This window comes from Leptosomus discolor, chromosome 1 (genome assembly GCF_034619465.1).
Source record: "Leptosomus discolor isolate bLepDis1 chromosome 1, bLepDis1.hap2, whole genome shotgun sequence".
Taxonomy (NCBI): Eukaryota; Metazoa; Chordata; class Aves; order Leptosomiformes; family Leptosomidae; genus Leptosomus; species Leptosomus discolor.
In genome coordinates, this window is record NC_141391.1 from 143536856 (window position 1) to 143553789 (window position 16934).

Sequence of the window (16934 nt, forward strand, 5' to 3'; positions counted from 1 at the left end):
ACTATCAGATAAGGAAAAAAACTTTAGGGCTGATTATTAGTGCGACAGTTAGTGCAAATGTGGAGCTGACTACTTGCATGCTGTTGTTACATTTCCCAGGGTATGCTTGGTATCTTGCTTTCTGCTCTTCTGTCTCTGTAGTGGCATTTGATAATACAATTCAAAGTGACCTGTACAAGGTTTTTCAGCATGGTGAGAATGGCTGAGTGTTTGTGATCTGTGTAGCTGAGATAAAAGGCACTCATATTAGTATTTCACACTGGGGATGGTTTATGGTGAAATTTGTCTGCTGTTTAAGATACTTTGAGAAGTTTGGAATATTTGAGATGCATAGAAGTTTGTTTTCCCAGTGTAGGGATATTAATTTAATAGGTTCTTTCAACCTGTGTTAAGCTTTGTGTTTGTAGCAATTAAATTTGTTCGGAAAGAAAAGGGTAAAATTGCTGAAGTTTGAGGCAGACAGGAGTCAGACTTTCTCATGTAGTGCAGTTCTTGTTTAAATAGTGTGCTGCAATCCTCCCATTTATTAAAAGGGATTTTTAACATGGAAACCTCCTAAATGGTACAGAGGCTTAATAGCCCTGCTGTAAATGCAAGGAAGATCGTTCTTATTTTCTGTGAATACTGGTGTTAATGTGGAAGACCCTGGAAGATCGCAGATGTGAAAAGATGATGATGAAAAATTTGACTTTGGAAAGGAAGGAGACAGGAAAAAGGATGCATTTCATGCAGTGGAGCTAAATCATAGAGCTGTAAATCATTTCAATCAGGACTGGTAGTCAAAAAGGAGTATGAACTCATATTTTGGGAAGGGTGAGGTATGATGACTGTAGATTTTTGGCAGGAGACCGCTTGAAGCGAGCAAGAAGTGGGCTGACCTAGATGCCTGATAAGAGGCTCAATGAAATAAAAAGTGGGTGGACTTGGAGAAGAACTGGGTGGACCTGATTGTTTTGGCACCTAGGTATTTGATGCTTGATTTCCAGGGCAGCAAAATTTTAATAACCTATTGTTTGTTATTGGTTGGCTTCTTAGTGATATGACTAACACCTCTCTTCCCGAGCGGTCGCTGTGTGCTGGGATGTGTGGAGCATGGGAGAGGCTTTGGAGGAGAGAACTGCAGTTAGGAAGGGAAGAAGTGTGTTGGGTGGAAGGTACTCTGGAGGAGTGTTTCTGATGAGGAGGTTGTGCATGTGAAGGGATGTCTGAGGAGCAAAGGAAGGAAGGCTTTGAGGGCTGGTCCTTTGCTCAGGAGGGGGTGTTGAGGTTACCTGTGGAAGACAGGTAACCTCAGCATGATTTGTGAACTGATGTTGAACAAAGATATTGCTTGGCTCCACTGGAAATTAAAATGTCCAGCTCCTCTTGCTGGTGTCTGTGGTCAACATTGCTCGCTCTTCCTGCTGCTGTCAGGCCTTATGCTGCTCAGAAAATCAGTGAAATGGTGATACCATTAAGAGAGTAAAAGCTGAGCAACTGAGAGAATGTCTTAGATTGAAGACATTGCTTCTAGCTTAGTTTTTTCAGCTTTTTGAGGAGTAAAATATTCGACATGTGTGAAGAGTACCAAGCTGAGTTCTGCTTATCCCAATGTATTATAAGAGTTAGGCATCAGTAGCTGGGTCTTGTATTTTTTTAACAAGTTGCACACACACATACATGTAGTGTAGTAAGTGTATGAGAAAGCCTGTGTACTTGTATGTTTTGTCTTGTGTGTTTGTTTGCTTTGCTTAATAATATTTGCTATGAAAAGTGGAAGTCTCTGTTGATAGGAAGAGACAAAATACATTTCAGGATGATATTTTTTAAAATTGAAGGCACAAAGCTAGGATAAATGAGTATTACGTGGCTGGACAACTTTCTTGGACAATCTGAAAAACATCTTACATTGAGAGCCCTAAAATTAATGAAATTCATCATCATTCCTTTTCTGTTTTGTTTTTTACATTTGTTTTTATTCTTCCAGAATGCAACTGTATCTCAGTAGTAAATTTAAAATAACTCATCATTGTGAACAGTTTTTCTAGAGTTATTGCTATACAACTATTCCTTGACCCTCATACTACATCTGCAAGTTCCTAGAAACCTTTGGTGTATTTACCTTTAGCCTGTGTTAGGTAATCAGAGGAGCTTGGAGGACATGAAGACTCATCCAGCATGTATGATTCATACCTGTAAACCCAGGTACCAGTAGTCTTTTCTGCCAACATACCTGCCTTATCAGTTATACTGCTACCACTTAGTCCTGCTCCTCCCATTGGTGCATCCTTCCTCCTGTGTTCCCAAACACACAGTGAGTCCCCACTGCTTCTTCACAGACTCAGTCTGTGTTTTCTTTCGGTGAAAGTCCCTACAAAGGCTGCTGCTCTACCCAGTAGAAAGATATATTGGGAATTACTGCAAGTTATTGCTTCCCTGCTTCTGCCTAGTGCCCAGGGAGCAGGGTGATGTTAGAAGCTGTATGGGAAGTTTGAATTTGTTTATGTTAGGCAAATTTGAATAAAAATTATGAATAGTATTGGGAGAATTTGATCCTGTCCTTTTGTTACTGAAACAACAAAAATGAGAGGCACTATATTTGAAACTGCTTGTAAATACGTTTATACAGATGCCACCTTGTACACGGAATTCGTTGCTGCAAGATATTACTAAATTGAATGCTTATACATGTTTGGCTTTGCAAGTGGTGAGAAAGGACAGATTTAACCCTGCCAAATGATGGTGGAAAATTAAGAAAGAGGAAGATAGGTGCAGGAATCTGTAGAAGTTCATGTTTTGACCACTTCACGTGATACAGTGCACTACCCTGGCTAATGCTAACAGAGAGTTGGCAGCTGCCCACTTTTTTCCTCTGCCTCTGCTGAGCAGCACACCTTGACTCCTAGGCATTGCTTTAGATAGTTTCAATTCTTGTTTGATGTGGCTTTGTACACTGTAGCGTGAGGTCTTAGTGGCTTAAGTACCTGCTAGTCTCTGAGGTTGGCTGCATGTGGTGGCATGGTGAGGAATGGCCCTTGCTTCCCCTGCAGCAAGTGGAAAAACTCGCTGGCTTCAGTGGGAGAATAACTTTGCATTTAAGACAGACAATGCCGTGAATGTTGTTACTTTCAGACCCTAATTCTGCAATTACTTAATACAAAGGGGTATGCATAAAGTCCAGGGCCGTCATTATTATTTTGACTGTTCTGATGATGTATCTTTGGCACCAGTGAACTACAACTTAATTACAATAGCAGTGCAACAATTGCTTAGAGACATTGAGCATAAACCGGATATTTGTGTTCAGGGAAGAACTTGCACAAGTGAAAATCATATCATACCTGTGCAGTGAACTCCTTTGTCATTTGTATGCCGCCAACCTGTGAAAAACTGAAATGCAGTCATGTTGTGTCTGCCAGGTACTGAATGACAACGGAGGGCACAAAGCAGTGTTGTCTGCAGTCCAGCTGAAGAATTAAACCCTCTGAAGTTTGCCTAAGCTTCTTTGATGATACAGTGGCTTGACTATTGGCATAATAATTTAGATCAGTATTTAAATAGCTAGCACATTTGTCAGTATAGTACAGTAAATTCTGCCTTTATCAGAAAAGGCTTGTCTGGTGCACTTTGGCCTCCTATGCAAACCAGCAAGCGAGTGATCTTAAAACATGCTGTGCTGTGACCTGACAGAAGCTGCAGGTGCCCAGGACTTTTTGTAGTCAAGCCTGTTGTTCAGTTTCACACATCTCAAATGGTTATGCATTACTGGTTGTTTAACGCAGCCACCTAGCAGGCCTCTGTGACAAACCAACAGCTGCCTTTTGGCTCAGTATAAAAAATGGGATTTGAATATTTTGAATTGTGTATTAGAGGAAGTGGTCTGCGTTTGAAGAACTTGTTCTGTTCCAGTCTACAGAACAGGCTGAAGTCTTGCATCATGTGCAATGTGCAACTCGGCTTTCACTGCGGTACCGTAACAAGCACCTCCACAGCAAACAAGTAGCTACTGAACTCTTTGAAGGACATACTGCTGGATACAGGATGAATGTCATTATACAGAAATTTTGGGGATTAAATTGTTGGAAGACTGCTATATAGGGAAAGGAATACTTTATTCAGATTTTTGTCCTGTTTAGTAAGATACTTTGTAAGCAACAAAGGTGTCAGAAGCTGAGGCACTGGGCAAGGACTCAGATGTTGTTTCTGGTATGTCATACCACTGTCCTGCCACATGTCAATTAATCTTTCTGTGCTGTCATTTCGTGTCTATAGGATAGGAGTAGCAGCAGTTCCTTTCTTCTTTAGCTTGTCTGATGTCTTTGGTTCCTAATGGCTGCAGAACTAATTTATGATCCTTACCTTTGTGCCTTTAGAGAATGCTTATATGGAAGTGGTTGATATTAATTGTTTAATGCCTAATTTCTGAGCCTTGGAAGTCTAACATGTTTGAACACTGCTCCTAACTGGCTCACAGAGTGTGCAGAATCTTGTCTTCCTCAGCACCAACATCTTGTTTTCATGTGGCTCTTTTTACGGCGATATGGCACCATGATGAAAGTTTTGTGTTTCATCCACGGCTGTAGTTGTCACGAGGGTGCACAAGTTATCACCAAGGAACACAAGATGTTCTTTGTGAATTATACTCAGCTTCCAACGTACTGTCCTCCATCCTGGTGGTACTTAAGGGTCAAACCTTGTGGGTTCATTCAGAAAGCCTTTGAGGGATTTTGTTGAGGGGGAAGTACTTCTTTGCATTAAAATCCTTTGGCAAAGCTTCTGTTAAGGTAGTCCTTTCCAGCCCTGTTTCTTCTGTGACTCCAGGTTTTAGGTGCTGTTTATAGGAAGCTTTGGCCTATTAGATCATAGACAGAAGGCATCTTGCAGGACTGACTGTTCCTAAGTCCTGCTTTCCAAACCTCTCTTTGTTCTTGTTAAGCCTGGCCTAACCTAGACTGTGAAAAACTCAACTCCATAAGGCCATGACAGGTCCCCTGCCTGGTCCTGAAACTGTTACTTCAATTCTCCTTCCTCACTGACACCTCACATTTGCATCCAAGTATGCTACGAGATCCGAGCTGCTGACTTAAAATTCTTTGTTGTTTTCGCTTTTGCTTCTGGGAGCTGCAACCACAGCAGGTAGGTTGTCAGCAGTCAGCTTGCAAGAGGTAGAAAATTCATGGGTGTGCTGGGGGGTCGGTCTTGCTGTGCTTGTGATTAGATGCAAAGCCTTCACTAACTTGAGTGAAAACTGAATGCATCTATTGTGTAATTTGGCTGAACCCAAGTTGTGATTTTTCTGGCAATTTCCCACAGAAAATGCTGCTAAGACTGATGTTGGGAAGTGGCAGGGCAGTAGTGTGTCCTTAAGCATGATTTTTCCTGAATAATTGTTTGAAACAGGCAGATTATTTACAGGATGCTTCCTGAAAGGAAGCTGAATTTATGTTTAGCAAGTTCTGTGATAAGATTAACAATTTATATTTTTGAATTTTATTGTTTATTTAACTTCTAAAATATTGTGAGAAATCTATTTGATTTGTTATTTAGATTTTCTGCTGTGGATTAAATAAATGCTTATTCATTTTAGCAAAGGAAAATGCGATCCTATGAGTTATGATTGGATCTGAGTCTTAATTCCACATGCCTCCTCAGAGGAAAAAAATTGGAAATGGTGAAGAAGAATAGCAGAATGTTTAAAGACTAAAATCCAAGGTGTTTTATTGGATTCCAGATTCAAATTCCAGATAAAACAGTGTTATAAACCAGCAAATCTCTGGAGAAACCACCCTGCATGTCCTGATCGTGTAAGCAGATCCACATACACTCTGGTGCCCACGTGAAGGCTGCTTACTGTGCATCCCCTTAAAAGTCCTCAGTGTGGAAGCAGGAATCTGCACGCACGGGACAGCTTGTAAGTGTAGGGCTAAGCTAACCCACAGTGCTTTGAATGTCCTTTCTTGTATCATGTACAAGTCTGCTTTCCTAACGTTTTTCTTTGAGGTCTTTTTCCAGGGCTCATTTAAGTGGCTCAGAGTCTCTCTGTTGATTTTGATGAATTTTGGATTATGCCCTAGGGCAATGGCTGTGAAAATCTGACAGCTGCAGAAAAAACCGCACTGTTTCTGATTCAGGGTTAATGGGCTGTAACAAAAGAAAACCAGAGTTTTACATGTAACATCAATGTACGCAGTGTAACAAAAGAGACTGTAACTGGATTTAAGTGAAGTGGGATCTGAAACATAGGCCATAATTTAGTGCAATAGAAAAAATCCTCCTTGAATGAAAATGTGGAGTTTTCTTTTCTTGGTTATGCTTAGTAACTGGATAATAGAGTTTCTAAGGTGTTTTTTGAATTAAACTGGAGAAATGTGTAAGCTTCTGTATCTATGGTGCGACAGATATATCTCTGCATTTATATACACTGATGTCTAATGCATGTTTTAGTAACTGTAATAACTTTTGTTTCTCTAGGTTAGTGGATGACCGGTGTGTGGTTCAGCCAGAGGCTGGTGACCTTGCTAATCCTCCAAAGAAGTTTAGAGGTCAGTAACTGGTTTTTTTTATTTTTTTTTTTAACAATCAAATGATCAATCGATGCATGTTCTAAGTCCTTGGGGACTTTGCCTTACCAGACATGTAACTTCCCGGTTGCCTTCGTAGTTTGTGAACACATTGCTGAAGTTTCAAACTGGAATGTGAATGACACATTTTGAGAACTAAATGCCAAATCAGCGAAGACATGAAGGGCAGGTGCAAAACATGGGGAAAGGAACGAATTTTCTTGTAGTCGAAGAGTTGGTTGCTCTGTTCTGTACACCAAACGTTGGTCTCCTGCTGTGTGACCAACTCCTTGTCCAGCCCTGCTCTTATGTAAATGGGCAACAAGCTCGTGAGGTTCAAAACTACTTGAACTACTGGTTTAGGTTTTTTTTTTTTCAAAGATAAGACAACATTTTAAGGACTATCCCCAAATTTTTGTCAGCTTTTTGTTTTGCTTTTGCTTAAAACCATATGTAATTTTTCTCAGCTTTCTTAGACGTGACCTTGTAGATTTGGATAATTCTGCTGTTTTGCTTTATTGGAAAAAATAACAATGCACTGACAGCATGCAGTTTCCACTTCTTAAGTCTAAAATATACTCCAATGGTATCAGAAGTTCTCTGTGTTTATATGCAGGGAAGGAAATAAAACCTCTCAGTGTTGTCTGTACTTGATTTAAGCCATTGGCTCTACCCGTGTAAAAGTGGAGCCATACTAGCTTGATCCAGACCTCTTGGCTTGAATGGACTTGGGTTCACATCTGTTACAAGACAAAGAGAGTTATGGCTTTCCTGGTTTAGAGCAAGTGAAATGCATTTCGCGGCTGCTTGTGTCTGTCTCAAGGGGTTGCACTGACATTCTTAAACTTATTATTTTATTTCTAGTGTTTATTTTGTACTGTAGTATGTTTTGTACTGTAGTATTGCAAAAAAGTTGCGTTTAAAACACTGAGAGACTGAAGTTCTGCTTTCCCAGAATATTCAAGATTTTTTTCCATTATATATTCAGGAAAGATGACCAGTTGGTTCCAGTTCCAGCTGTGAGCATTCAGCACATTGGCAGATCTTGGAAACTGAGAAAGTGAGGATGTATACTTAGAAACTAATAGTAATAAATTTCAGTCTCTTGTGTGATAGCATGGAATATCTTTATAGCAGGGATTGGGATAGCATCTAGTTCTCCCGTGTGGCTTTCAGGCTACTTGACTGTGATTTCATCCTCTCTCTGGTCACAAATACATGTTTAATTCACAGCTTCCAGGTTGCATAAAATTTCTGGTGGGGATGCTTTGCACAGTATTTCTGTCATTTCACCACCCTGATGTGTTCCCAAAGTAGAACCTATCCAGGTTTCTAGATGAGACAGGGGTAACTGAAAAAGATTTACATGTGATAGTATAATTGCAGAATACATCCAAATGCCTACAGTCAAGGAGCTGAACAGAGGTTAAAAAGGCAACCTTAATTTTTTCATTGTCTAACATTTGAGGGCTTGATTTCATAACTTCAGTACACTGTAATCCTTTTATCGCAGTTCTGTGATGTTGTTTCTTAACTTGAAAAGACAAAGAAGGAAGAAGTTGATAATGCTCTATGCTGTTTTTCAAAAAAAACCCCCAAAAAACCACTGGTTTCAACAGCATCGAGAAGATCTGGGCACTTTGATCCAGTGTGCAGGGTTCTTGAACTCTCAGCTCTAATGGCATGCCATCAGTGGTGGCAGTAGTACATGTGTATGTAGACCAGATATCAGAAGGAGATGAGACACAGACAAGACATACAGCTGTTTTCTGCTGCTGGGGGAATGCAAGGGCTGTACTCCTGAGTTACATCCCAGCTTCTGCAGGGGAGTGTTTCCTATTAGTTGTAGACAGTTTTGACTCTGTTCCCTGTTGCAACCTCGGTTGCTTGCATAACACATCCCTTTATCTGTCTGCTCCCTCTTCCCCACAGCACCTAACCTTTCCTTTCCTCTAACTCAGATCCTCCACTTCTTGGGGATCCCCTCTTCTCCCTTTCCCTCCCTGCCCCCAAACTTGTTACTTGCTACTTTTCTCCTCACTGCTGCCTCTTAGCTGCCTTTGGCTCTAGCAGCCTCTCTTCGTGTCACTCCTTACCTCTTTCTGGTTTAGGGTGCACCCATATCTGACTTAATTTTAAAGTGGCTTGCTTAGCTATTACTAGCATTGTGGTAGCATGCAAATTTGGAACTGCAACATCTGTAGGAGAAGCTAAATTAGTGAAAAAGTGATTTTTGTCACCTTAATTGATGCAACCCACCATTCTATAACATCATGGCTATATTGTTAGGGGCCGCATCTAGCAGCGTTTTCATGCTGCTTTGGGTATGTGTAATCAAGTGGCATTCAGGAGAATGGCTGGAGCAAAGATAAAGCCATCGTTTGATGGTTTTCTCCTTCATCTTACGAATTTGAAGTGCGAGAATAGCAGGGGTTTTGCTGAGAGCACAGCAGAAACTTGCTGTCTAATTGGGATTTAGTGCCTGGTACCATGGAGGTGTCTGTATCAAGAAAGCAACCAAAAGCACATCTCTGCCATGCTTTGTTAAATTTCTTAGCTCTGCTCAAGAGCACTGAGGCAAAAGAATTGCTAGATGTTGTTCTTATAACCAAGAAATGTAAGCAAAACCCATATTTTTTTCCTCCCCAAGAATCTTTGGGAAATAGCATTCAAATAAAATGGCAAAGTTAATAAAACAAACAAAAACTGTGTTAAGTAGGTTCTTGACATAAAAAGACGACTTAGGCATGAATGATTGAGTGATTAGACATAAGCAACTAAAAATAGCATCTAACAGCAGGAAGAGTAGGGCCTCTTTAGTAATAGGAACTGCTGTCTGTATGGTTTACAATGTTTTTATCACTGATAGCTGAACTGGCGTTGATTTGAGGTTAGAGCACGACCTAAGAGTCAAAGAAGTATGAGAAAGGCATGTTTCTAGCAAGATGTTTAGATTCCAAGGACTGACTCCGAAACTTAACATCAGAGCACTATGTTTGCTCTTTTTTGGTAATATTTTATCAACCCTTTCCCCAACAGAAAAAAAAAAAAAAACCCCAACAGAAAAAGAATTGTGTTTTCTTAACTACTTGTATCCTTTCTACAGAGTTCACTCAGAGATCAAATTTAGGTACTGAGCTGTTGGTCTGAACTGAAAGCCTACGTAAAGAGGCGTCTCAAAATAGCAGTTTCGTTTTTGTTATGTATTTACTTTCTTTTTTTTGAGTGGGTGGTAGCTATTCTAGTTGTTTCAGAACATCCTGCAAAACGGGAGTATTGTTAAGCTGAGGAAAGCTGTGGTTGCTTTTCATTTTGTGTTCATACAAAGAAGCTGTGGTCCAGATTTCCCCTTCAGTCACACTGGAATGAACCTGGAGTGGCTCTGTGTTCATCAACGTGCACATCCAGATTTTCATCAGTTCAAAGGAGGGCAGAATTTGGTCCCACATGTGTTTCCTGAAGTCTGTTGGGAAAAAAAAAAAAAAGTGTTTAAGCATTTACTGTTTTGCAGTTGAATTTAAGGGAGTGATCAAGCCAGGTGCTTCTTGTCCTATTTCTAACTGAAGCTAGCGAGAGCTAAAGCACTTGGTGTCGTGATGGAAATGCTTACCCTGCTGCAGGGCCAGGTTCACAGAAATCAGGAAGAACAGCATGTGCCAGAAGTCCTGTACCTCTGAAGAGAAGTCACATCATGAGCAACAGAACTGGGTTCCCTTAGACTGTGACCTTAAACACACTTCAGCTTGATGCTGTTGTCTCCAGTGGGAAACACTTTCAGCTTCTGAGGTGTAAAATAGCACAGATAAGACCTGCTTGTTGGTCAAATTTAGCAACTCTGAAAAAAGGAGGACAACTCTCTCTTCTATTTTAAATGTAAAATGACCTAAGTTCTTAAACTGATCTGAAGTTCCCAACTTTTTGTACCCCTTTTTCTCGAGACATTTGCAATGATGTTTGAATTCCTAGATATCCTCCTCTTGCATTTCTCTAAATTTGTAGTCTATTCTAAGCTTTTTCTGACATTGTTCTTTCCTCTTCTCTCCCATTACGTTCCTCTGTGTGCTCTCCTTTCCTCCTCCTCCCCTTTCCTCTGCCATCTGCCATTTTCCTTTTTACTTGCTGCCTTCTACATCATTTTTGTTTGCCTTGTGTTTTCTTCTTGTTTCTCTCAGTTCCATAATTGCTTTCATTGTATTCTAAGACTCTCATAGTTTTTTCTGTTGTTCTCCTTAGGACTCTCCTTTGCCCCACTCCTTGCTCTCTCACATTCCTCCCTTTCCATTCTCACTTCAGCTCTTTTTTTACCTTTCTGTATTTTTTTTCAAAACATAGATTTATACACGCTGTGATTTAACAGCCCTATCACTTCCACTTACCCGTTTGTCAGCCTGCTGATTTAAGTAAAGACGTGTGATAATTTCTCAAGTTCTGCGAATCATGTAAATCTTACATGATGGGCAAGAGTTGAATTTCTAATACTTTAAAAAAAAAAAGGGGGGGGGGGGAGCAGAAGAGAAAGCATCTGACAAGCACTGTTCTATGCCATCTTTATCCAATATCAAGAAACATTTAAAAGGCATGATATGAGTTATTTTCCTTTTCAAACTTCCTGAATGTAGTTGCTTTTTGCTCAGAGGATGTGCTGTGTGTGGTTGTTCCACCCACTATTGCCTTTTGAAGACTGGTATTTTGTGAGCGTTCGCAGGCTCAGGCAGATGGTCAGTTTGGTGCCGAGTGTGTCCTCTGTGGATCATCTCCCACACTCTGGAAGTTGCTGCTTTCTATCTTTTGATTGTTCTGATTAATGAACGTATTTTTTCCCCCCCATAAAACAAGTAATTGGTAGGTGTCTCAGCACCAATGATTTGTCATATTTTCTTTCTAATAAGCCAAGGTGTAGTGTAGGAGGTTAAGCCTGGAGTGTGACCAGGGAGAGCTGCTTCTTTTTTTCCATTTTGTAAAGAAATTTGAAGTGATTTTTATTGTTCTAAAAATGTGTGTGTGGGCTGGGGTGGGCAATGTTTCTCATTTTCTCCATCTTCACTTCGTGTACAAGTCAATTGAAATTTTGCCTGGAAGATTTTGTGGGTATGAGAAAATTGATGAAACTGCAGAAGTTGAATGCATGAAAGTTTAGCAAGTGAAACTGGTTGATACTTTTAAGCTATTTGCTTTAAAGCTATTTGTTTACCTTTGATAGTGCCTACTTAATTAGTGTCCTTGGGAAGAGAAGCATTTATGTAAAACTCTGTAAAGTAATGAGTTAGGAACTAGGACTATCCGAGAATGCCCCGAGAAGTTAGAAGAGACGGTCTGTCTCATGAGTGGCTTGCTAGACTGACCTCCAGGAGGGCTGAGCTTTTGATCTACTGTGTGTGCTGGAAAGTTGTTTTATAATTTTATGCCTCAGTTTCCCTCTTTCCGTGTTTATTTAAACTATAACTTCTCTAGGACAGGCACTACCTTCTCCCCTGCACCTCCTCCCCCCCCAAATGTTTAGGACCACAAAGCTAGCTTGAATTTATGTAGTATTCTATTGTTACTCTAATAAAAGTAAGTGGAAAAAAAACCCAGAAAAAAAATAATGAGATGACCTATTTTTAATATATCTGGAATCTTAAAAAAAATAAAATAGGGAAAAGCTTGTCTGGAAAAAAGAATATGAATTTTTTTAGTCTGAATTGAGGAAAATACAATTGAAATAATACTAATTTAAAAAAAAATTCTTGGTAGTTCAGCTTCTAAATTACTAGAATGTAAGTCAGGAGAGCTGTGTTGTGCAGCATGGCTACACACAGAGCTGGTGTGGTGTCTGAGGTTATCTAGCGTGCGCTCTACTTTTCTTTGTGAACTATCATTAGGAAAAATTCACCCACCTTTGGGAGGCAAACCCACGCAGTAGTGACTGCACATCTGTGTTCATCTTGCATTTCTCTGCTGTGTGGTAGCAGTGTGCTTTGAGACTCTGCATGAGGATGGGAAGCGTTGTGTTTACTCAAGTAGCAGGATGTGTGGGGAGTAACTGAGAAATGAAGACTGGTCCTATAAAAAGAAGGTATTGTTACTTCAGAGAACTAAGTGTTTCATGAAGTCTTCTGAGAAGGCATGTTAATTATAGATTGTTACAGAAAATAATACCCTTGTTTTATGAGCTGAAATTCTGATTCTCAAAGTTAAAATCTCCTACAGCATACAGTGTGATTTAACAGTACACAGTGTTTTGTAATTGTTTTTTTTTTTTCTTTTCCTTCTTCGTGTCCAGGATATTGTAAAAGTTACCTGAGAGTTATGTACTCTAGGTTGTATGATATAGTTCTCATTGTAAATGTTCCCCTTTGAAATGAAAGTAAACACCTTTGCAAGGTGGCTGGGTTTGCTTTGATAAAGATTTGTAACACTTTCTCATAGGAACAGCAACTCAGGGCTGTGGTTAGGGAGCAAATCGGTGAGGACTTTGCATCAGTGCCAAGGGAAGTTCTACCACCGGTGGTGGTTTTGTATGAACGCGCTTTGCCGCTATGAATAGTAGAGGAAGATCAATTGCTATGAAGGGGAAAGGCAATGCAATTGCTTGAAAAGCTTGGTATAATGTTGGCCAATATATGAGAGGCCAAATGGCGTATTTGCAGAACTAAAAGCATTGCAGCTTAGCTCGTGGCTTAAGAGACAGCGGTGTCACAAACTGCTCACTCTGGGGGCGCAGACGGTGGGAAGAACATGTGGCACAGTCTTACTCTGATGGTTTTGGCAGCACTAACATCAGATAACTGTGCTTAGCTGGGCCTGATTGTAGTTGAGAGTGCTGCCTGTTTTATTTTAAGTAATGAGCTCATTTTTCCTTAGGAAAGGCAAGGCCAGTCTTCACACTACATTGCCCCTTCCCTCTCCTGTTGTGTTATGGGAGATGTTTCTGTTATAACATGATTTCAGTAACTCCTCACAGACTGTGAAGACATGGGTATGTTGGAGCATATATGGAGGGTATATCTCAGAGGACCTAAATCTCCTCCTCTTCCTCCCAGGGCGAAAGAGTAATTACATTGGATTGACAGTGCTGAAAATGAGAATAAGATCTGCCTTGGTATCCAACATCTTCTTTGGAGAGGTTGTGAGCTTGGCACTTGAATTTCTACTCATAAGGGTGGAACAGTTAGAAAACCTTTCTCATCACGTATATGATAGATGGGACTTCCCATATGTGCTGTTGTGGACTGGAGACCTGGAACAAGTCCTAGGTAGTTAGCAACTGCAGATGTTAAACTTGCTCTGGGAATTAGATAGCGGGTAGGACAGCACTGTAAAATAGGAACTGTCTGCTGCTGACCTGACTCAGTGGTTAAAAACCCAGACCATGGCTTTGGGATAGTTCCCTATAGCTTCCCCTGCTAACGTTTTTGTGACGGTAATGGGTGAATGATGAGATTACACTGTATTTAAAAAAGACATGCAAGATTGCTGAATTCAATAGGATCACCTACTGGTGATCTGGTGTTACTGGTGTAACTGGAATGTCTACTTAGTGTTGATATTTCCGTTGCTATTTCATATTGAAGCACCTTTGATAACAGAAGTAAGAGTGACTATATAGTGCTGTTGGAAAGTGACTGTCTTTGGAGAAGGCAGCAGGAGAGCTGAGGGCAGAGAGGACTGTTTTCAAATCATTCTGTGCTATATGATGTGTATGCAAATAACTGTGTTGAGTGCAGTGGTAAATAAGCACTTCATGTTGCTGACGTGGAGCTGGTGTGTTTGTTCTCCTCTTTTTCTTTTTCTTTTCTGTATTTTTGTGAGGAGCACTGTCTGTGCCATACTCTGTGCATTGTGGCCTTCCAGTGGTGTTGTAAAATCTCTTCTTTGTGGGAAGGTTGCCTGATAACCAGCAGAGAAGTGATGTTGCTGATTCTGGCCAAACTGGGATGTCAGCACCTGCAAGATGTGCTTGTGAGATCAGAAGAGGAACTTTTTTGTTCTTAATCCAGCCCTGGGGCAAACCCCCTTCTAAGTAGGGTACATTGCCTCTATTGCCTCTCTCTAGGTTGTGCCATGGTTGGGTGCCTGGGAGTCAGGTAGGAATAGTTGTTTTCCTGTTGTCATTACCTTCCTGAGACCCTGACATGGAGCAGGGAGGGAGTTCTTCAGAAGTCTTTCTCCTCTTGGGGTGGATTAGTCCTCAGAGTGCTTGGCCATCTGTAACAGTTAAATATGGAGGGATAAGAGTTTGGAACAGACCTTCCTTTGACATCTATGAAATGCAGCGTCTGTTGGGGAAATTTCACGCTACAATACACATGCAAACCTGTGTGTTCTTACTAGTCTCACAGCAAAACTCTGATCAGTAATTAATACTTTCCTGTCCCTTCCTCTTGCCAGTTGATACAAGTGAGGTGTGACAGGGCAATTACCAATATTTGCTAAGTAAAATGCATTTCAGGCCTAACTTTTAGAGCAGTTGATGATTGGGACCCTGCAAGACTAGGTATCATTTATCACTCTAAAAGTAGTTGGTTTTGGATGAATTGTGAGCCTCTGTTTCCAGTTTATAGGACTGTCAGTGGTCCAAAAAAACCCCAAAAAGCCTTGAGCCAGGGAATTTAACAAAATTTAGTTTATTACCAGTTAACATTATATTTCAATTGTATAGGGAAATAAAGTTGAACAATTGAACAAGCACTTAGGGAACCACTTCTTGGCTTTCCTCCAGACAGATCTCTCACCCTTCCTGGTTCCCAGCACCCTCACTGCATGCTGCATGTGGTCCCTGCAGGGAGGGGATGGGGATTGGTGTGTTGTAACTCGCTTTCCTTTGTTGCTCCTTGTTTCTTACTCAGTGCCTCTCCCGTTGGCTGCAGTCTCCTCACGGTGTACCTCCTCCCCTGTTATCATTTGCACAACCACTCCGCTCGGGGGATTCCTTTTGGGTGGCTTTCCCTCCCTCTTTACCCAGTTCACCCCTGGTCTGTTGGACAGCGGTGGTGTTCAGTTTGTGCCACTGTTGTTTTTACTGTTAGTTTTTTTTTAAATCATTCTTAATGAAGGCGAATGTGGACCCAAACACCACGTTAACTTCCTTGGTGGCCTGCAGCTGAATGCCCGTCCAGTCCTTTGTTTCAGCACACCAGAAGGAGCAGGCAGCCAGTTGTATGGCATACAGAAAGGAGGACTGTGTTTTCAAGGTTTCACGTGCCTTCAAACAGTGCATATGTAACATTGTGCTGCAGCACAGAGTGCTAATGAAGCAGCAGGCAGTTTTGCATATGGCAGGCTCACAGCCTGGGACCCTTAAAAAGGTTGCAGAGAGGTTGTCTGGAGTAGGCACGTGTAGGGCATTGAAGGCTTTAGGTTCAACTCATGTTCTGCCACCTTGTGTATGGTATCATTGCCATCATGCTGTTTGGTGACTATGTTTAAACACTGGTATCTAGGCATTTCTGGAAAAAGAAAACCAACGAAAGCAAACTTACAAATGAAGGAAGTGTCTTTCAACGTTAGTTAGGAATATTTCTTTCAATCTTTCACAGACTGCCTTTTCAAGGTGTGTCCTATGAACCGGTATTCAGCCCAGAAGCAGTATTGGAAAGCCAAGCAAGCCAAACAAGGAAACCATACAGAAGCAGCACTGTTGAAGAAACTCCAAGTAAGAGACATCTGTATTTGTAATCTTATCTCAATCTGCAGGCTGTAGAATTACAATAGAATGAGAAAGTATAATAACAAGTGCCTTGGGAACCACCGTGATGGGTATTGTTATGCCACCTAGCTAACTTTATATGTTCTCCTTAGCTCTCCTACCTCCTGACTGGCATTTATTGCCCCTGCCCTGTTTTTTGTCTTACTTTGGGCTGGGGGTTGTGCCTTTGCTATAAGCAAAACATTGCCTTCAGAAGTTTTATAATGTAAAAATGGAGTTGTTAAAATCAGGAGTGGACCCTGGTTTAAATCATGTGATTATTTTAGAAGTCCTTTCCAGAAGCTAGACAGAGGGGTGGACAAAGAGATGTTCTCGACACTTCAGTCTGGAAATTCCTCAGAATTACAGTTGTCTTTGCTTTCAGGCTAGGTGGTTCTTCTCTGAACCGTTGGGCAGATTCTATTTTGCATCAAATAGTATGGGTGGAGCAACTACTTTGTCTCTGAAAAAGAGCTGGCCTGATGTTATGATCGAATGCATGAGACTAAGTGAACACAAGGTCATATCAAACCTGGTTGATAGTTTCATGTGCAGTGGAGAGGCTGCCAGTGCTTCCAGTTAAAAACAGCAGGCACATGGTGGGTGGCTAGAGCTAGCTACACAGCAATTAGAGCTAGGAGCTGACAGTTTGTTCTGTGGCTGTACTTGACCCAGACTATTGTGCTTAGCCTTGATTTTGCAACGTCCGACCTACCAGTTTCGTTATA

The 16934-nt window shown here is 41.0% G+C and overlaps 1 protein-coding gene across 1 annotated transcript in view; it reads left to right on the forward strand.

Annotated features, from left to right (window-relative positions):
- Positions 1-16934, forward strand: part of ITPR2 (inositol 1,4,5-trisphosphate receptor type 2) — a 262967-nt gene that overhangs the window by 27452 nt on the left and 218581 nt on the right. The window contains exons 2-3 of the mRNA XM_086466499.1: positions 6451-6521; positions 16058-16173. Coding sequence (XP_086322625.1) covers positions 6451-6521; positions 16058-16173 — 187 coding nt within the window. The remainder of the gene's footprint in view (positions 1-6450; positions 6522-16057; positions 16174-16934) is intronic.